Here is a 22,169-nt window from a genome sequence, read left to right on the forward strand (position 1 = left end):
CCTTGTTGGATATGGTTCGTTCCATGATGAGTCGAGCTTCGCTACCAATCTCATTCTGGGGGTATGCCTTAGAGACAGCCGCCCATATTCTTAATCTAGTCCCTACAAAGAAAGTTTCCAAAACTCCTCACGAGATGTAGACTGGTAAAGTACCTAAACTAGACCACATTAAGATTTGGGGTTGTGAGACTTTTGTGAGGCGTGAGTCTCATGATAAGCTAGAACCCCGAAGCGAGAGGTGTATTTTCATCGGCTACCCATAAAGATCCTTTGGTTACCTCTTCTACAGACCTAGTGATAATGTGGTCTTTGTAGCAAGAAGAGGAGTCTTTCGAGAGAGAGAATTTATAAGCCAAGGAGACAGTGGGAGGCAAATTGACCTTGAAGAACTTCAAGAGTCAAGTGGTGAAGGAACTTCAAACCCTAGCCCTCAACTTGAGGAGGAAACTCCTATTGAGCCAATTGACGAGTCTGTACCTCTGAGGCATTCCACAAGAGTTAGGAATGCACCTGAGCATTACTATGGTTTCCATATTACCGCGGAAGGTGAGACACTTATTAGTGATGAGACACTAGTAGGTCTGGATGAATCTAACAGCTACACGGAAGCCATGGCAGGCCCTGAGTCTGCTAAATGGAAAGAGGCTATGGATAGCGAGATACAATCCATGTATGACAATCAAGTTTGGAACTTGGTTGAGAATGTACCAGGTCGTAAGATTGTAGGGTGCAAATGGATCTTCAAGAAGAAGACCGACATGGATGGTAATGTACACACTTATAATGCTCGACTGTTTGTAAAGGGCTTCTCTGAAACTACTGGAGTGGATTATGATGAGACTTTTTCTTCAGTAGCCAAGATTAAGTTTATTAGGGTTATGTTAGCCATAACTGCATTTCATGACTATGAAATATGGCAAATGGATGTCAAAACCGCTTTCCTTAATGGAAAGTTGACTGAAGATGTTTACATGAGTCAGCTAGAAGGTTTTGTCAGCAACGAGTACCCTAATAGAGTGTGTAAGCTTGAGAAATCCATTTATGGATTAAAGCAAGCACCTCGCAGATGGAATCTTTGCTTTAATGAGAAAGTCAAGGAATTTGGCTTTTCTAGGAGTGAAGATGAATCTTGTGTGTATGTTAAGGCTAGTGGGAGTATTGTTAGCTTTTTGGTATTGTATGTGGATGACATACTACTCATAGGAAATGACATCCCAATTCTGCAGGAAGTTAAGTCCTGGCTTGGGGAGTGTTTCTCTATGAAGGACCTAGGAGAAGCTGCCTATATTCTAGGGATAAGGATTTTGAGAAACCGGAGTAAAAGACTAATTGGACTTAGTCAAAGTACCTACTTGGACAAGGTGTTGAAGAGATTCAGCATGCAAAACTCCAAGAAAGGAGAGTTACACATCCAGAGTAACGCTATATTGAGTAAGACACAAAGCCCAAGTACCGAGGCTGAGATAGCAAAAATGAGTCAAGTACATTATGCTTCAGCAGTAGGCTCGATCATGTATGCTATGAAGTGTACTCGACCTGATGTAGCCTGTGCCTTGAGCATGGTTAGCAGGTATCAGGGGAATCCTGGCAAGACACACTGGACTGCGGTAAAGAATATCCTCAAGTACATACGGAGGACTAAGGACTGGGTCCTTACCCTCGGCGGGAGTGATGACTTGAGAGTTGTAGGGTATAGTGATGCTAGCTTCTAGACTGATAGGGATAATTTCCGCTCTCAGTCGGGCTGGGTCTTTACCTTAAACGGAGGAGCAATCACTTGGAAGAGTTCCAAGCAGGAGACAGTGGCTGATTCCACTTGTGAATCAGAGTATATAGCAGCGAGCGAGGCAGCAAATGAGGCAATATGGCTAAAGAACTTCATTGGAGACCTTGGAGTTGTACCAGCTATAAAGGAGCCCATGGAAATTTTCTGTGATAGTGAAAGTGTTGTTGCCTTAGCCAAGGAACCAAGGGATCACGAGAGATCCAGACACATTGACAGAAAATATCATTTTATCAGACATCGCATAGAAGAAGGAATCCTCGTGGCAAAGAGGGTATCATCGGATAAGAACCCAGCAGATCCCCTCACAAAGGGACTGAGTAGGGTTAAGCATCTCCAGCATGCTCGGAGCATAGGGCTGAAGGATGATATAAGTTTTAGTAGTTAGATAAATTATGAAATTTGTAAAGTGTAATTGAAATTTGATGATGAATAAAAGTTGTGTTTATTTATGAGTAAAGTGTTACTATCTTTTGTCAATCGTTTACTATAATTTCTTTTGCATGTTTTGACTTCCAGAATAGTATGTTGTGGTTTCACATATTATTCAAACTTTCCACAGTCCGTCATATGTTGGAAGTAGATATGAAGTAAGACTGTCATGAAGTTGGTTGTAGGTGTCAGGATATAAGACAACACTTCATGAGTGCTCATAAGTTATGAGTATTGGAATCAACCCACGCTCACTAGAATCACTTCATAGAATTTTATCTCGAGTGATCGTGAGACGGTAATATCATATAAATCTTCTAACCTAGAGATATGATTTGTTGCCTATGAACTGGTTATGCATTGATTGTACGAAAACACATTGGTAACTCGATTTTATAACCTAGAGATATGCTTTTGTGTAGTAGAACAAACATATGAGTCGAAGTTTATCTGTTCCTTCTTGGATTAGAAGCTGATATCTGGGCCCCTCGATGATTTTGTTTTGACCTATGTACCGGGCCCGGTCAGAACTAAGTTAATGTGTTCAATTAAGTTCTTTGTCAAACAAATCGGAAATCTGGAAACAAACTGCTGGACAATAAGTAAGACTTTGTTCCATGTAATTGTCCGGCTGATATCTAGAATAGAGGATTATATGATCACTTATCTTAAATGGCGTATCAACATCTTCTCAGTTCCGAGAGACCTTGAAAGAGCTACGATTGCCGATCAGTTCCTGAAGTATTGCAGTTATAGTTATTAGACTTATCCAAGTGGGAGACTGTTGTATAAGGTGTCTAAGTCCATAACTATTTCTGGTAAATACTTGACCCGACCCGACATGGTCCATTTGGGTTGCATGGCACCGTGCAATTGAATAAACTAAATGAGAGAATTAACACATATGGTTTATTAATATATTATAAGTTCTAATATATTAATAATATTATTAGTTTTGATCAAGAATTAATTTAGAATTAATTAAGTGATCAAAAGATAACTAATTAGATATATGGGTAGATTATGTAAATCTTCCATATCTTATATAGTGGGCTAAGAGGCTCCATGGATTGTCAAGTTGGATTCCACCCATAGGATGCTCCATGGAGTTAACCCATGGATCAAGAAATGAAGAGTCATGGAACATTAGGGTTTACCTAATATAACACACTATATAAGCAATGTAACTCTCCCCAAAATCGGCGACACTAAGAAACAAAAGGGCTTGGCCGATTTTGCATGTGTTAGAGTATTCTCTCAAGTTTATTCTTTGCATTTGGTGTTGTGTGAAGCATTTGAGGCATCACACTTGAGGTGCTAGGCTCACAAGGTTTCAAGGAACACTTACAACAACAAGGTATGTAGTTCTATCTATTATTCAAGTTAATATTGTTCCCCATGTATGCTAGATAGGATCATAGCCTTGGAAATCAACTTTGCATGATAATTAGACAAACATAGATCCAAGGTTATTAGGGTTGCATGTACACTTAGGAAGTGTTAGAATGCTCAAAACCCAACAAAAACTCCCATCAAACACTTTATGCAAGCACATCAAATAGTCAACAAAGAATTGGGAACCCTAGAAATCCCGGTTTAAGTCCATTTTGGACTAGGACTTCCTTATTGGGTCTAATGGGCCAATAAGTTTCCAATTTGACTTTTTTGGGCTTAGAACTCTTAAATGGGCTCTAATTGGACCCACTTCCATTTATTTTAATAATTTGGGCCATATGGGGCCTAGAATGAAATAAGTACCCTAATGGACCTTATTGGGCCATAACTCACCTAATTAGCCCTAATGAGCCATAAAAATCATTTCTTGATTTATTTTGGGCCATGAACCCTCTCCCAAGACCAATTGGGCCGAAAATCATTTAATTGGGCCATAAAATGGACTTAAGCACAAAAAGCCCAAATTTCTTTTCTTCCTTCTCATTCTCTCGGCTCAACCACACAAATGAAGGAGGGAGAGTTGACTTTTCACTTGCCACCTCACCATTATACATGGGACATCCATGCAAATATCCCATACTTCCAAGCACATAACCTTTTATCTCTCTCTTCCCCCTCTCTCTTTTTCTTCTTCGGTCGAGAACCACAAGGGGAAAGACACACACACACACACAATTCACTCAAACACTCTCAAAGAAACACTCTTGCTTATTCATCCAAAAATTTTGAGATTTAAGGGCTCTTCAAGGAAGTTATTCTACAAAAATCATCATCTTAGGTAAGTTCATGCTTGGATCCATGGTCTAGATTCTTTGTTTTATCAAAAATCTCGTCTTAACTCATTTAAACTCATGATTCCCATCTTAGAAACCTCTAAGTTTGAGATCTTCCAAGAAGGCTTTCTAGGACCAAGTTTTCTTCATTTCTTCCTTCTAAATCAAAAACAACAAGCAAAGGTGAGTTCATACCCCTCTTTTTCGGTTTTACAAGTTTTATGGGGGAGAATACAAGTAAAATGTGTAGATCTATGTGTATGTGTGTGCTATGTATGATTTTATGCATGTATGTGTGATTGTAAGTGTTTATGTGGTAAATATGCAACAAAAAGAGAAGAAATCTCGAGATCTATTACATAAGAAGGAAAACAAACATGATCCAAGGTATACCACACTAAACAAGTCAAGAAAAATACCCTCTAAGATTTAAAATAGACATATTGTAACATAAAACAAATTTTTGGGGCTTAAATTGTGAAATAAACAAAAGTTGGGTGAAAAGTTAGTATTCATGGTTTTCTTGGGGGTTAAAAGAGTCAAAATAGTTAAAATAGATATTTTTTTTTGACAATTATGCTCTTCAAAGGACTTGAAATGTAAATAATAGCTCAATGGGCCAATTTTTGGGCTTTTCAGCCCATTAAGCTCAAAGTTGCGAAAATTCTGATTTTCAAAGGGCTAAAATGAAAAATTCCTCAAAACAGGGGATAAAAAGGTAAACAAAATTATTTCAAGGGTAAAAATGCGTTTCTTTACTAAAAAGGACCAAAAATGTAAAGATTTTGGATTTTGGGCCAAAATTATAAAAGTTGCAAAAGTTTGGGCTTTGACCGAAAAATACTTTTCTGGTAGGGCTGAAACTGTCAAAGAGTAATTTTTTGCCTAAAAATATCAATTAAGTAAGTCTATAGGTCAAATGTGTCAAGAAAATGATTTAAGGACTTAAAATGTCATTTTTTATAAAAGGGACTAAAATTGTCATCTTTATTAAAGAAGGGCTAAAATGGGTCAAACCTATATTTAGAGTCAATTATTTTATCATTAAAATATTTGGGTCAAAAATACCAAACTACAATTTACGACAAATGTCAAGATGAATATACATAAATTTCCAAATATCGTTATAAATGACCAACCGGTCTCGTAACGATACAAATTTAACAATTGTTCAATTAAGCATTCCGACAACTATACTATACCTAAAACAAGTAAACATTAAATTCTTTGGGCTTGAAAGTTTCCAAACGTGTTTATTGGGCCTTTGTGACCCATTAACATGACTTTTGGGCCCAAGGGATAATTATAAATGTTATTGGGCCTTCTATGACCCAATTTCATATTTAAGGGGCCCTCAATGGCTTATAAGTGCCATTGGGCCTTAGTGGCCCATTAGCATTGCTAGTAAGCTCCACGTAATCAAATACGAAATGGGCCAACATGTCCTTCGTATACCCAACAGCCCAAAATAATTCACGAAAGTAGCACGACTTTGTATTCCTCTTCTCCTCGTTTGTTAGGCCTATGCGTAATCAAAGTAAACAAATACAGGTTGATAATCAATTGTAATCAAAGTCAATTGGGATTTAGTGAGTAATAATGGGTGGCACCAACGTGTGTCGGTTGTAGTCTGTAGTTATAATCAAAGTCTCCTGGAGGGAGAGCGAGAGTTTGTGTATATATCTATACGGGGGTGACTCTCCCACACCTCAGCTGTTCACTACAGTTAGACTCGGCCAGTATAGGGTGACAAAATCTTAAGATCAATTCCGGCGTTCACCAGAGTGCCAAGACAGACGAACTAGTCATTATCATGCATGGTTATAACGACTCACATAAATAAATCCAATATAAATCAAGTAAACAAGGTAATTCAAAATCATTCACGTGATGGATAACCATTCAAACCGTTATATGATATTTTTATTTTGGAAAATATCGGGCTTTCCGGGGAAGTTCAACATTTTCACTTGTACGTTAATACAAAGTTTTTCAATTATACATGTTTTGAAATCATCATGCATATATTTACGGATCTTCACACCTTTTTATAAACAATGGTCTTTTCAGAAAATATCGGATTTTCTAGGTTGTTTTCGTTCAAACTACACAAAACATTTTCATATCAAACATGCTTATGAACTCACCAACATTCCATATGTTGACCACCTTTTCAAAATAACTTGTATTCTCAGGTAACAGGTAAGCTGAGGAATAAGTACCAAGTATGTCAGTGTGTTTTGCTTTTGAAAACTATCAAACAATTTATGTATGGATTTGTAATATTGTTAAAACAATGTACTTGATGTGAACAATGTCAGTTGTAATATATTGATGCATGGTGATATTTATGTTATGATTCATGTATATTCATTGTGATGATATTCAATTTAAGTCACACGAGCCCTCGGACGTTTCCGCTGTCTGGTTCAGGGGTGTGACACCAATTTCGTTTCGTTTCGTGTATTTTTGTCGTATCGTGTCATAAATTGCCACCCCTAATTTAAAGTACTAGGCATTTTGTTGTGGTTCCAATTTATTTAAGAAATTAAAAGATGTTGTTAGGAACTTGCTGAAAATCAATGAATTGAATAAAAGAAAGTCAATGATGGAAGTCAAATTGTACGAATTCGAGTATGTGTGTCGCTTGTAGACCACCAGAGCTTGGTCGGCACTTGCTTTTTTGAGTATCTAAATTTCTACTTCTGTATTCATGGAGCGTAATGAATCCAATTATCCCGATCTTCATAACCACCGCCGATTATTTTCCCTTTTATTAGAGATTTGAGTTTCTTTCAAGGCAGATTCGTGAAGATCTATGAAGGCAGTTTAAAATGATTTTTTTGTGTTGAGAGAGAACAATAGATTGAAAGAGATGAAACTTTTGAAGAATCAGATCTTTAGAGAGCTTCGAAGAGATAAAGCTGACATGGCATATTAAACTTGTGTATTAGGAAAGGGTTACAACCCCTTCATAATTATCAAAGAGATCTTTTAAACCATAAAAACATAATTTGTATCCTTATAATGTAGAAAAAACATGAGGGACTTATTAAACCAAAATACGTAAATTGGTTGGGCTACATTGACAATAAGCATACAATCAAATATGAATATTTTTTGGGGGTTTGAATCACTTATTCTTAACTCATAACAAGACAACGATGGTTTTATAACATGACTTTCATACTGGCTTAAAACCATGTTTTAAAGCAGCTTCCCAAGCCAAATCAATATGGTCTACGTCAATCTCACCAACTTCATTGTGTTCCCAACCTTCAAGAAGATGAACAATCCCACCCGCATGACAAGCATGAACCACACCTCTTTCTAATGTGTACTGCTCAAACAATATGCATAAAACAAAAAATAAATGTCAATTTAAAGTCCAAAACCCTCTAAATAAGCAGCGATCAATTGACTAGAGAGAGGCTATCAGATGTGATAAGGCTAGATTTGTCTTTTTTACATTACCTCGCAAATGCCTAGTCCTTGAACACCATCAGGAAGCTTCATAGCTGCAAGCTTACTATACTTGCAATCTCTTCGGAATTCACTTATAGGTGGAACCACAAACTGATGGAAATGTGTTCCTGGTGGTGCCCAATTTTGCTCACTTGGAGTGATCCATTTTCCGATAATCCAAGTCTAGTTAGTTTCACCAAAATCATTACATTTGTAAATTACCTTTTAATTAATACTTGACTACCAATTAACATATATATATATATATATATATATATATATATATATATATATCACAATCTTACCTTGCACTGTTTAGCTGCTTGATAATTTGTCACTTGAATCAAATGGTTTTGATTAGCTAATGGAATTTCATTCTTAATGCTTATAAATCTTTCAGTGGATTGAGTAAGCATCTGCACAAATATTTAGTTTCCTAAATCAATATCCAAGCAGACGAAATGAAAGAAATAAAAAATAAGTCAAAGATCAACTTTCACAAAAAAAAATACCAAGACTCTAACTTTACGACGAGCTAAGTAAATTGCAATGGCCCTTCCAAGCTTAGAAGTAGAGGCGGTTAAGAACACTTCCTTAACATCTTGAGGAATTTCGTTCAAAATAACAGCAGCAGTCAATGTGTTTCCATGAACTACTCGGACTTTAAGATCCGGATGTTCCATGACAAAAAGTTTCCCACCTCCATTCAAAGCTTCATTCTGTCAATCAACAAATAAACCCATCATATATATATATATATATATATATATATATATAATTATTATTATTATTATTATTATTATTATTATTATTATTATTATTATCCTACTATAATTTTTTTATATGTGTAGTAATTTAGTTGATTTTAGTGTGGATATTAAAGTGTGGTTATTCATATATTCCTTGATGAATAATAACATAAAGTTGCATATACAAAATTCATAGCAGAACTACAACATAAAAGTAGTGTTCTCACGTTATCACTTTATTTACTGTTCTAATTTGAATCATCCTCGATATATATATATATATATATATATATATATATATATATATATATATATATATATATATATATATATATATATATATATAATATCTTAGGTCTTACAAATATGTACCACAAAATACCAACCAACAGGATACCAACCAAATGAAAAATGTCGGAAACCAATATTTTTGTAGTCAACATCTTTCGTTGGTAGTACCATACCAATTGGGTTAATGTCACTGTTAGTGTTAGGTAACAAACTTTTATGAATTGGTTCAAATGGCCCCTTAGGTTTTTTCTTGCTTTTTAGGGCACAAAGTGCATTTTGTCGGGTTTAAAAAGTCACTTTTTGTCGGGTAACCCAGTAACTCAAATGATGCGACGGTTTAATTGGCAATATAGTCAACATATTGTTTATGTGGCATTTTGGTCAACACTCATTTGACTTTTCAAGACTTCACAACCCTCATCCTATCATCATCTTCAAGACTTCACTATGCTTCTTCAGCAAATCCCAAACCCAAATCTTCATGTGCTTCTATTAGTCTTGCTTTGGTATAGTTTTGGGTCTTGGATTAAGCAATAAACATATTCATCTTGTTTATTGTGGAATCTAGTAATGGATTTTGGGTTCGATTTATGCATCGATTCATCGATTCTTATTTTCGATGTTATTTTAAGCTTTCAATATCTTCAACTTTTACATCTAATTTTTTTTTTGAATTAGAACTCAGTGCAATAAATATCTTCAACTTCTTCGTCTTACTTTGAATTAGAACTTAGAGATTTATTTTATCATCTTCGAAAAGGGGTGGTGGTGTGGTGCAACAGTGGAGTGGTGGTTATGAAGATCTATTTTGAAATCGAACCCATATGCAATTCATGATAAGGGTTCTAAAAGGGCTTCAAAGATGACGATGAGAGGCCACGTCAGTAGCTGGTTTTTAAGGGGATTTGGAGATGATGACTCAAAAAAATGTTCTTGAATCGCACTCATACGTGATGGTATATACCATTATCAACAGCCAAAATTATTGCTTGTCAAACAAGTTGCTACCAATTATACTTGGTATAGTGGTTGTATCAAAAATTTGTAAAAACTATAAAAGATAGGGTACACGGTTTTAAATAGAAAGTAACTGAAATAGTACCAATTCCACCACTAATATATTTTTAAATTCCTCTCAAAACGTTTATTGTTCTTATAGTTTGATAGAAAGTATCGAACATGCTTCCTTAATTCTAGTGCTATTATAAGAAACAGACATTCAACTCACCTTGTTCAAGGCAGCAAGGCTAAGGACCTTGACACCAATTCTATCGGCCTTCAGTATAGCTTCTTCGATTTGGCTATTTATGCCATCTTTTGCAGACGGTATAAAATACTGCAATAAAAAACCACTATATAACAAAACACACACACCTACAAACACACACACACACACACACACAGAGATATATATATATATATATATATATATATATATATATATATATATATATATATATATATATATAAGGATCCTTTGAGAAATATCACAAAAATATAAAACAAATATTTAGAGATAGCTATTTTTTTACATCGAAGACATTAATATATATATATATATATATATATATATATATATATATATATATATATATATAGAGAGAGAGAGAGTTAGGTTCAAATGTTTTCACTATCTATTGTGTGCATGTATAATTGATTCTGGACCAATCATTTTAGTTATTTTAAGAAAGTAATTAATGCATATTAAATGCTGAAGATGTAATTAATACATATTATATCTTCAAGATGTAATATGCATTAATTACTTTCTTAAAATAACTAAAATGATTGGTCCAGAATCAGTCATACATGCATACAATAGATAGTGAAAACAAAATAACCTAACCCTATATATATATATATATATATATATATATATATATATATATATATATATATATATATATATATATATACCTTAAAAACATTTTTAAAGTTTTTTTTTCTTTTATTTAAACATTTTATATATATATATATATATATATATATATATATATAATGCATATAAGTTCATTTAAATGTAAAAGAACTTTGACGGTATTTTTTAAGGTATCAAAATATATTGAGACAATGAATAAATACGTTTTAATATATATATATATATATATATATATATATATATATATATATATATATATATATATATATATATATATATGGATTTATTTAATAATATTAATAATAACAAATTTTAGAGATAATATATATATATAATAATAATAATAATAAAAATAATAATAATAATTAGGTTTTTATTTGTAGAAAAGTCTGAATATTTTGATTTAGTTTATAAAATAATTATAAATTAATTTGTTATCTGTTACCAATAGAAAAATGTCATAATGTAATCAGTTTTCAGGATTTTTTAAAAATAAAATAACTTTAATTTTGTATTAAAAAGTTAACCACTAAAAAATTTGAAAATTTGATGGAAGATTCTCATCCGGTTTTAGTTTGTACTCTTTGAAAAGAAGATGCATAGTACCATGAACCCAAATCGTGGCACGACCCAATAATGAAACAATCGTCCTCTAAGATACCAGAAAGTGAACAAGAAAGTTTTAGATTTAGCCCACATCATCAGCATCACCAAGAAAGCTAACGGCCAATTTAGAAAGAAGATGATATTTCTGGCAAATGGTAAAGAGCTGCACGATCTCAAAAAAAATGGAGCATGAATTATTGACATGATATCAACCATATGTGCAAGAAACACAAATTCTGGTGCTTTTGCTTTCGTTCCTACAAGAGCAAGAGAAACATGTTTCAGCTAGGGAATTAATTAATGAATTCTTTTATAGTGGTCCGAATGGATCTTGACCCGACCCTGTATTTGAGAGCACTATCCAAGATAGACATTCAACCAGCTAATCAGATGGAATGTCAAGTGTTTGGGGTAGGGCTACAGTTTGATTGTTGAAGAAAAATGATAAATTTTCAAGATTTTTAAGTAATTGGTGACGTGGCTCATTTATGCCATGACCCATGAGTCAGGAAAAAATGCTTTTTTTGGGGGTTAATGACAACGAATAGGAGGGTAATTTTATTTTATTATATATATATATATATATATATATATATATATATATATATATATATATATATATATATATATATATATATAGGTTCAACTGTGGATTGACATCTATTATGTAGACGTTTGGATAATGCTATTCTACGAGAATTACAAAGAAAATATGTTGTTTGATAATATGAATACGTTAAATCTTATAAATCGTCTATAAGATTATTATACAATTTTTTTAATTATTCTCATTCTGTCAGAATGTTATCAAGATGTTTATTGAGTCGTATTCTATAAGAATTAAAATAAATAAAAACGATGAATGAGAACAAAAATGAATTATAATTGGTGATAATCCATTAAATAACAATAATTTTGTGATATTGAACGTATTTATATTAGTAAACAACATATTCTCTTAATAATTTTCATAAAATAATATTATCCACACGTCCACACAATAGTTATCCATACACATTATATGAAATCAAACGGAAATTTATTCAAAGTACAAAAAGTACAAAATAAAAGATATTATATTTTTTCGACAGGAACACATAATAACTATTTAATCAATTAACACGAGATAAAAAATGGATTTATGATTATTTCTTATAAGGTCCAATCATAAAAAACTTCTTAAATTAAAACAAAGGTTCTTTTATTTTTACAAAATGAAGATATGAAAAAAAAACAGTAATATTATTTCCAAAAAAGAAAAAAAAAGGATTTAATTGTTTTTGTATTTATCAAATTAAAATTTGTTATTATGTTGACATAACAAAATTTTTTTAAAAACTAATATTTACGTCAAAATAAAAAATTTACCATAAATTATATTTCTAAACATCTCCGTAAGCATCTAGATACATCGTCTAGACCATTAGCATGTACAAAATGATGAAATTTTTTTTTTGGAAATATATATATATATATATATATATATATATATATATATATATATATATATATATATATATATATATATATATATATATATATATATATATATGAGAAAGTTCAATAGAGAACCATAATTATTGGTTCTCCAAGGAACCAATTTTTTTTCCAAGTTGTAGAGCTTATTCTTTATAAAAAAAACTAAAAATTTCAAAATTTATAACATAGCATTGTGAATATTAAATATATTTTTCGGATTCACCTTGTGAATCTAGATTCACATTGTGAATTTGACAAAAAAAAATAATTTTTTTTTATTGAATTTGATATTATTGGAAAAAAAAGATAAAAAGTTATAAATTTCTGTATTTTAAGTTTTTATTTTTTTTATAAAAAAATAAGTTTTAAAAATTGAAAAAAAGATTGGTTCCTTGATTAATTTTGGTTCTCTATTAAACATTACCCTATATATATATATATATATATATATATATATATATATATATATATATATATATATATATATATATATATATATATATATATATATATATATATATATATATATATGGTCTGGTTCCGGTGAGGAAACCTTAAAAAAATTAAAAAAAAATCTACAAAAAATATAAATAATAAAATCGACCATAGTATTATATCTGGGAGAAAAAAAAATAGAAAAATATTTGCATCATTAAAATTGAATTATGAATCATAAAAGTTGAATCATGGATCTTAAAAATGATCTATGCTTCAATTTTAATGATCCAAATTTTTTTTTCTTTCCGATGTAGTATTTTGTTCGATTTTATGATTTGTAATTTTTTTAAAATTTTTTAAGGTTCCTTACGAATCCTCACTTTAAAAAGAGTCATCATCCGATCATGTTTTTTTTTCTTTCTCTTTCTCTCTCTCTCTCTCTCTCTCTATATATATATATATATATATATATATATATATATATATATATATATATATATATATATATATATATATATATATATATATATATATAAACAAGGAAAACCTATGAATTTGCCTCTCCTCAACTTTATATTTTGGACAAGATTTCATCAAAATTTTGAACTACATAATCGATGATAAATGACAAATTGTTTTATATTATCAAAACATGTTTTTTTTGACTTTTTTATTATGAAAACTTTAATTTAAAAGTGGTTAAGGACGTAAAAAAAAGTTGTCAAAACCATATTTAAATCTGTATTACAATAACACCTTCTCATGTAAACATATTATTTTTGATTTATTTCTAATGAATTTAATTTCTGATGTGTATATGTATTTGATTTTAATAAAATAAAATCTGGTTTTATATTTTTCTAAATTATTTATGTTTTTGAATGAACTACTTTTATATATATATATATATATATATATATATATATATATATATATATATATATATATATTTGTTTGTTTGTATTTTTTTAGTTTTTTCGACGTTTTTGACAATCATTTCTTTTAGACGGTGACTTTAGGGTCGAGTGGCATTGTTGGATTGGAAAAAGTTTTGTGACTAATCATTTTTGTGACTAATCAAGTTGTGGCTCCCTTTTTTATGAAACATATAGACTAATTAGATGTGAAATTATTTTTGGAAATGGAACCTCCTTAACTAGGGTTTTGGAGCCATGTTTCACTTGCCGACTAATCCCTGGTGTTAAAATATTATTTGCCTCTGAGTCACTACAACCTCCTAGGGCATATATAGGGGTTTATTTAATGTTAGGATTTGAACAAGTGTTAAAAAGTTACCCATCACATCTTCTATTCTTGTCAAGTCACAACAACTCTTTAAAAGGATTAAAAGAACGGTATGTACTATTTACCTTCATTTGAACTTATTTCTCTATGAAGATCCCATGAAATTTCGTACATTGTCTTTCCAAAAACATCAAAAAGAGGCATAAAAAGGCAAAAATTCGTCTTCATGTCTCTGTGATGTAGAAAATGGTACCTAAATACGGCCATAAATACAAATAAACCATAATCATGCTTAAGTTCTTAAGACTTTGCTGATTCCAGAGTTCAAAATCTAACATTATATTACGAAACTTACGTTGGTGTATAAATAAGGTATTTGACCATAGGCATGGTATCGAAGATGTGATGAGGAACAACTTCAATGTTACTATGCCCCATACATCTTAGGAAATCAAACACCAAAACATAGCCATAGAACATAATGATCGAACCGTGTCCTATCAAAGTACTCCCAAGAATTGGAACTCCCATAATTACACAAAGTAATAAATGCTCCAAAAATGTCGCATGACCGGCTGCACCAAAAATGGTAAAAAAAGAAAGATCAAATAGCTAGAGGTTAAATAAATGAATTTTGTGGGGTCGGTTTCATTATTTTTTACCTGTAAATGGATTGTTCACTGTAGAACTGTGGTGTAACCAGTGATATCGTTCGAAGAAATATTCGGAATGTAATAATCTATGAAGCCAATAATATAGAGGTTCTGAGAGGCCAATATGGAAAATTACACAAGAAATAATCCCACTGGTTTTCCATACAGGCAGATTGGTCACTGATGGATTGATCAATAAGATTATTGAGGCTACAGATGCTTCAAGTATGATGAAATTATCCCTGTTAGTCAACGAGAAAAAGATGAATGAGTTTCATCAAAACCTTGTAAATTAAGATAATCATATAAACGGGTGTTTGAACGTACTTTTAATCATAATCATGTTACAAGATATATAGACATATAGTGATATCATTTTTTATGGTGTTGACTGTTGAGTGGTTTGAAAAATATATTTTGTAATTAATTAAAATTATAATTATAACTATAAAAAAGATTTGTGTAATTAAAAATTACGTCACATATAAATTAAATATTGGTTTTATTGCAATTTTTTATGTCATTACGTTATCTAAATTAATAAAATAAACTAAAAAATTAATAAAATGGAAAACAATCGATTTCAACAAAAATCATGGACGTGACAAATAACTTTTTTATTATTTCAATGGAACGAACTTCATTTTTTACCTATAGCATAGTACAAAACACTACCGATATACAAGTAATTTTATAAACAGATTATCCAAAACTAATTATCCATAAATCAGTAGATATTGGGTCGTTATCGAAACATCATAATCACTTTCAAAAGTCAATTCAAACACCATAACATAATCAGATATTATAGGTCAATGATACATATATTACCAATGCCATTCTTTGTCAATTTGATCAAAACCAATGGCTTTTTCAGATAACCGATGATTTCGATTAAGATAATGCATGTTGTTATAGGAACTCCATAGCTGGTGCACAAGTCCTCGTAGTGAAGACAATATTAGAATATGCAAACACCAACTATACTCACTGTGCTTTTCATAGATTCTTGAATAGATTAACTCAGCAAGAAGTGGCCCAAACAACAAATACTGTTCCAAACAAGAATTTAAAGTTATATTAAACACAAAAAAATATGCAAAATCTAACATCAAATCACATAAATATTTTCAAGAATCAAAAAAGGAAATTAAAATCACAAATTATATATACCTTGAAATTTGACAGATTCTGCCATGGCCAACCAAACAATATTGGAGCTCTCTTTTTCCCAGAAGAACAAACCCTCTTCTCATCTGAACATGTTTCCGTTTCTACAAGCATAATTTCGTTTTGGGTTTCCATTTTCTTGAAGAAAATGAAGCAAAACACACTTTTCTCTTTTTCTGTTTTTCCTTTTTTTTGTCCTTCTATAAGACTTCAAAAGCTTGTTGTTCTTCTTGGAGGACAGCTGAGGACTATATATATATATATATAGCATGATTAGTATACGTATATGTACATATATACATATACATATACATATACTGATATACATAATACATAATACATATACATACACACTACACCTATATAACATTCACGTGATATATATGGATAGGTTAATAGGTAGGTACACGTGTGACTGTTTATGAAATGAAGGAAATATGACCATAGAAGTTAAGGGATCAATCAGGTAATTAAGAATAATTAGAAGTAGGGTGCAAGCAATATAGACATCCCATGCATACTTCTAGTCAAAAGCCAACTTCTTTATTTATTTATTTATTTTTTTGGGTATTAATGTTATATTTGTTTCCGTGGAAAAAACTTCTTCAAAAATAATCAATAATTATTTTTGGTTTTCTTTTTTAATACTATTTTATTACTATTATTATTTAAATATTATTTATTTTAATAATATTAGTTTTTTTTATTATTATCTTATTTTTTAACACGTTCAATATAAATTAAATGGTAATTTTTTTTTTCTTAAATCAATTTTTTGTACGTTTTTTTCTCAATAAAAATTATTATATATATATATATATATATATATATATATATATATATATATATATATATATATATATATATATATTTTATTCTTAGGCATCTTTTTTCTTTACGCCCACTTTCCCTCCACATTATCCATTATCATTTATTTACTTGTTTATTTTTTGTTAGTAATGATCTAATGATAGAAAATTATAACTTTTTAATATAAGTTGCAATAGAAACTATAAATCTATACAAATGAATGGTAGTGATTTGTTAGATGAGATCGAGGCCAACTGAATGTAAGAGCATCCCATCGGTGTAAGGGGTATCATCTTGCAAATAAATATAAACTCAGCATCACTTTATCAGTTTTTTGAAAGGAAAGTTAATTGGAAAAAAAAATCAATTTTTGGAAAAAAATTAATAGGAAATAAAGTTTTTTTTTTTTTTTTTTTTTTTTTTTTTTTTTTTTTTTTAATTTTATTTTATTAAAATATTGGTACTATTAAATATTTGTAAGTCTTGCAAAGTACACATAGCATTTGATTTTTGTGATGTGGCATTGCATATTAGTTTTGCAATAGCTCTTGTGGAAGGTCTATAAAGTTTTGTGGTTCTAAAAGAAACTAAATGGGTTTTAAATGATTAAATGAAATGAGTTTTTTAAAATGTTAATTTTTAAAAATAGTTTACAAATAATTTTTAAATAACAGTTTAAATATATACTATTTTTTTTATAAAGAAATATGTGTTATTTAATATTTAATAATTAAAAGTAAAAAAATATTTAATTAGTAATGATGTTTGTTAATCATTAATTAATTATTGAAATTGTCTTTTTTATTTTTTATTTTTTATTTTTTTTTATTTTATATATATATATATATATATATATATATATATATATATATATATATATATATATATATATATATATATATATATATATATATATATATATATAATAAAGATGGTCAAAAGTAATAATTAGGTAGTTTGTTTAGCAAAATGAGGCGGTGGTGTTTAGTTGATAAAAATTGTAGGCCTTATTTTTTCTATTTTTGGAAGTTTCCTCATTAATCAACTTATTATGCTGACCAATACGGTAACTGGTGTTAATGTTATACAGGTCATTTAGGAAAACTTTCCATTTCAAAGTCAAAACGAATCACATGCAAAAGTGACTAAACTAAGCCGAAAACAGAAATTCAGATTAGTTTAACTTAATTTTAAAATGAAAAACCGATTGTTATAACTTGTATCTATAAATTGCAATATTGATTTTATACTGGAATCCACATGAATACAGATGAATGGTTTAATTAGTGCCTCTTTGGGTAAAGAACTTTTGTCTTTGGAAAACAAATGAAAGCAACAAAAATGGGGGGATTTTTGTGTTTAATAGCTAAGATTATCACTAGCATGCAATGAAATGAGATTTGTAAACAGGAGGAAAGAGAGTCTGATTTCGAGTTCTTCCTCTTAGTGTGTATATTTATTATGTATATTTATTTATGTCGTATTTATTTGTATAGCCCATTTTAGTTGGTTAGACTCTCTTGTATTTAGTCCATATACATATTCACAGCCCATATTGAAGTCGGTGTATTTATTGTAATGCAATTGGCATTATGCCGACTATGGAAATTACGTGTAATAACATGGTATCAAGCTTCTTTCCGGTAAAATCCTAGTATGCCGATCCTGCATCCTGCTAGTCCATACTGTGTGTCTTTCTCCTCCATCTTCTGCTTCTTTTGCCCGTTGTTCATCTTCATCATCATCAAGCCGTACTCAAGTACTTCCACTCCTTCCTACGATCCCACCGAAAAAATTTACATTATCACTAACATCAAGTTTTATGTTCCACTTTGACTAGACCTTGATCGTTTGAACTATATGATGCTTCGAAGGAACTTTTCAAAACACAATATACTGGATATTCTGTGTATGATCATCTCACTACCACACCTTCATCAAAATGTACTCAAAGTCCGAACTGGGAAACGGTTGATAATATTGTCAAACAACGGATATACGAGTCTCTCACCAAATCCATTCTTCAATCATTATTACAAATGACCCGACTACTGCCGATGTTTGGAAACCTATTGAAGATCTCTTTCATGAAAACAAAGAAAGCAAAGCCATGAAACTTGATGATTGGTTACATTCTCTCGACTTTGGAGACTCGTCTGTTATGGAATATTGTACCAGGATCAAATCCATATCCGATTTCCTTACAAATATTGGTTCTCCATTTGCGGAATGGAATCTTGTAATCTATGCTCTCAATGGTTTGTCTCCAAAGTTTGCTCACATTGTCATAACCATTCGCCACTAAAATCTGTTTCCAAAATTCTTGGAGATGAGGTCCATGTTCACCCTCAAGGAATGGTCCATGATTAAAGAGCAAAAACGCATTGTTCAAATACCACATCTTGATACACCTTTTTCTCCAACGATCCTTAACACAAAACATCAAAATCGGGTGTCCAACTCTAATTATGGAAATCATAACAGAGGAAAAGGTGGTGGTCTTAACCAATGTGGCCGAAGAGGTGGCTGCTCCGGCGGTCAGAATGGCAGCGGAAGCGGTGCTCGGTTCTTTAACGATGGTGACACTCATCAACAATAACAATCGACTGCTTGGGGAGGATTCTATGCTTGCCCCATACCCTACCCTCCTCAACGCCGACTCCTTCCACTACCTCCTGCATCAGCACAATGGCAGCCTCCATTAGGCCCACAGTCTCGCCGTCTTCCTTCTACTTGGGCTACTGTTGCTCCAGCCTACTAGCAAGAGTTGATGATCTCAACTCAGCCTACTGTCAAACAACCCATGTACCAGCCCAATGGATGGCAATTTTTCAACACCCGCCTGCTCTCGATCAACTATCCACATTACCTCAAGGATATAACATTATGACAATTCAAGTTTTGGGAAAAAAATGATTGGTACACGGACACCAGGGCCACTATACATCTCAACAATGACGTAGGTACTCTCAAGTCCTTTTAGTAACAAGTAATATAGTTTCTCTATTATTGTTAGGAAGTAAAGTGGACAACTAGCAAAACTATAAGCACATTATACACAATATTTATGTGGTTTAGTCAAGGTGACCTACGTCCACGGGTAGGAGGGGAGTATTCTTTATTTCAAAACTCTCAAACAGAGGTTACAAGTACAATTTTCATAGAGATTCGCCTAAAACTTTAGAATTCAAGATAAAAAATGACCTAACATGCATTCCTATTTATACTTGAGGGATCAGACCTAAAACCTTAATGGCCCAAGCGTAATGACCCATAGGCCCATCAAAGGTGTCAACCAATCTGCCATGCAACATCTTCTGGAACATTCTTCCATGTCATACAACCCATGAGCATCAACAACACATATGATGGACCACCTTGACCATAGTGGAGCATCATGATGAACACGTGGTACATCATGAACACTAATGGTCCACCATCCATCATGGTGGCATAACATGATGTATTTCTTGAGGACGATCATCTTCTAGGAAAACGTGGATCAACACAACACAATAAAGGAATCAAGATGACACATCATGTACCCAGATGGTCCATGATGGCACAACATTTTCTCCATGGCGCAACATCTCATAAGGATGGCGTAACTTCTCCTCAAGATGGCACAACATCCTTCTTTTGGAGCAACTTATACCCTCATGGCGCAACATCTCATAAATGTGGCATAGCATCTCCTTCTTGGCTTCCTTGTGGCATAACATCTCTTGTGTGTGGCTCAACATCCATTCCTTTGGCATAACTCCTTTCCCTTTGGCCCAACATCTTCCTGGATGGTGTAAGAAGCCTCCATATGGCGCAACATCCCAAGGGATGGTGCAAAAACAGTCATCATGGCGCAATATGTTGCTCCAAGTTGGTCTAAGTGCTCCAAGTTTCTCCAAGCCACTCCATGTTGCTCCAAACCACCTTTTGGAAAATCCTTTCCTTTGTCACTTGATTCGTTCCTTTGTCTAGTGATCCATTCCTTTCTCAAAAGATTCATTTCTTTGTCACATGCTCCATGAACCCCAATCTCAAACTCATTCTTCAGGGTTGCCTTCAAGTCACTTATTCCAGCCATGTCCTTGGCTGAGATGAGCATATCATCAACATATAGCAACAAATATATGTAGGAATCTGGTGATTATTTCTTAGAGTAGACATAATTTTCGAAATGGTTCCTAGTGTAGCCATACAAGATCATGAATGAATCAAATCTCTTCTACCATTTTCGTGGAGACTACTTCAAACTGCATATGGATTTCTTTAGCAAACATACATGATCCTTATTAGAATCAAGGAACCCTTCTGGCTAGGACATATAAATCTTCTCTTCTAAGTTCCCATGAAGAAATGTAGTTTCACATCAAGTTGTTCAAGCTCCATATCAAATGCACTCACCATGGCCAAAAGAACCCGAATTGTCTAATGCTTCACAAACGGTGAGAACACCTCGTGATAATCAATTCCTTATTTCTGAGAAAACCATTTTGTCACCAACCATGCCTTAAACCTAGCTGGTTCAAACCCTGGTATCCATTCCTTCTTCTTAAAGATCTATTTGCATCCCACTGGATTTTTTTCGCTTTGGTAATGGAATACGATCCCATGTTTCATTCTTCTCTAAAGATTGCATTTATTCATTCATGGCCATCAACCAGTCATTTGCTTTTTTACTCGCCACAACCTCTTTATATGATTGAGGCTCCTCAATTTCAATGTCTTCTCCAGTTGCTAAAGCAAAAGAAATGGAGTCAAGTTCACCTAAATTCACACATCCCACATATCTATATGGTTTTCAAATGACCCTCTTTGATCTTTTCTTTGCTATAGATTCAGACCAATCATCCTTCCCGACATTAACATCACTGGACGAAAATCCCATGGGTTTATCTTGGGTTTCATCTTGTCCAGGCTATTCACTGCTGCCTTGCTCTTTGT

At 32.0% G+C, this 22,169-nt stretch overlaps 1 protein-coding gene across 1 annotated transcript; it reads right to left on the reverse strand.

The window, feature by feature from the left end:
- Nucleotides 1–7,471: 7,471 nt before the first annotated feature.
- Nucleotides 7,472–16,679, reverse strand: LOC145050964 (very-long-chain aldehyde decarbonylase CER3-like). The gene is made up of 11 exons (XM_078999130.1): nt 16,422–16,679; nt 16,080–16,300; nt 15,258–15,490; nt 14,951–15,170; nt 14,721–14,848; nt 11,434–11,690; nt 10,177–10,284; nt 8,421–8,627; nt 8,214–8,324; nt 7,918–8,091; nt 7,472–7,783 (listed from the first exon to the last, which is right to left on the reverse strand). The coding sequence occupies exons 1-11, from the start codon at nt 16,551–16,553 to the stop codon at nt 7,628–7,630; spliced, it is 1,947 nt and encodes a 648-aa protein (XP_078855256.1). The 5' UTR covers nt 16,554–16,679; the 3' UTR covers nt 7,472–7,627.
- Nucleotides 16,680–22,169: the final 5,490 nt, after the last annotated feature.

The sequence above is a fragment of the Lactuca serriola genome, chromosome 5 (assembly GCF_051521515.1).
Source record: "Lactuca serriola cultivar US96UC23 chromosome 5, Lser_US96UC23_V15, whole genome shotgun sequence".
Taxonomy (NCBI): domain Eukaryota; kingdom Viridiplantae; phylum Streptophyta; class Magnoliopsida; order Asterales; family Asteraceae; genus Lactuca; species Lactuca serriola.

What these genes read in the sequence shown, in the direction of transcription:
- LOC145050964 (XM_078999130.1), bottom strand. Translation starts at nt 16,553, where the DNA reads ATGGAAACCCAAAACGAAATTATGCTTGTAGAAACGGAAACATGTTCA. An exon ending in AGAATCTGTCAAATTTCAAG is followed by an intron (nt 16,301 to 16,421) that starts GTATATATAATT and finishes TGTTTGGAACAG; the next exon opens with TATTTGTTGTTTGGGCCACT. An exon ending in AGAAATAAGTTCAAATGAAG is followed by an intron (nt 11,691 to 14,720) that starts GTAAATAGTACA and finishes TTGCTCTTGTAG; the next exon opens with GAACGAAAGCAAAAGCACCA.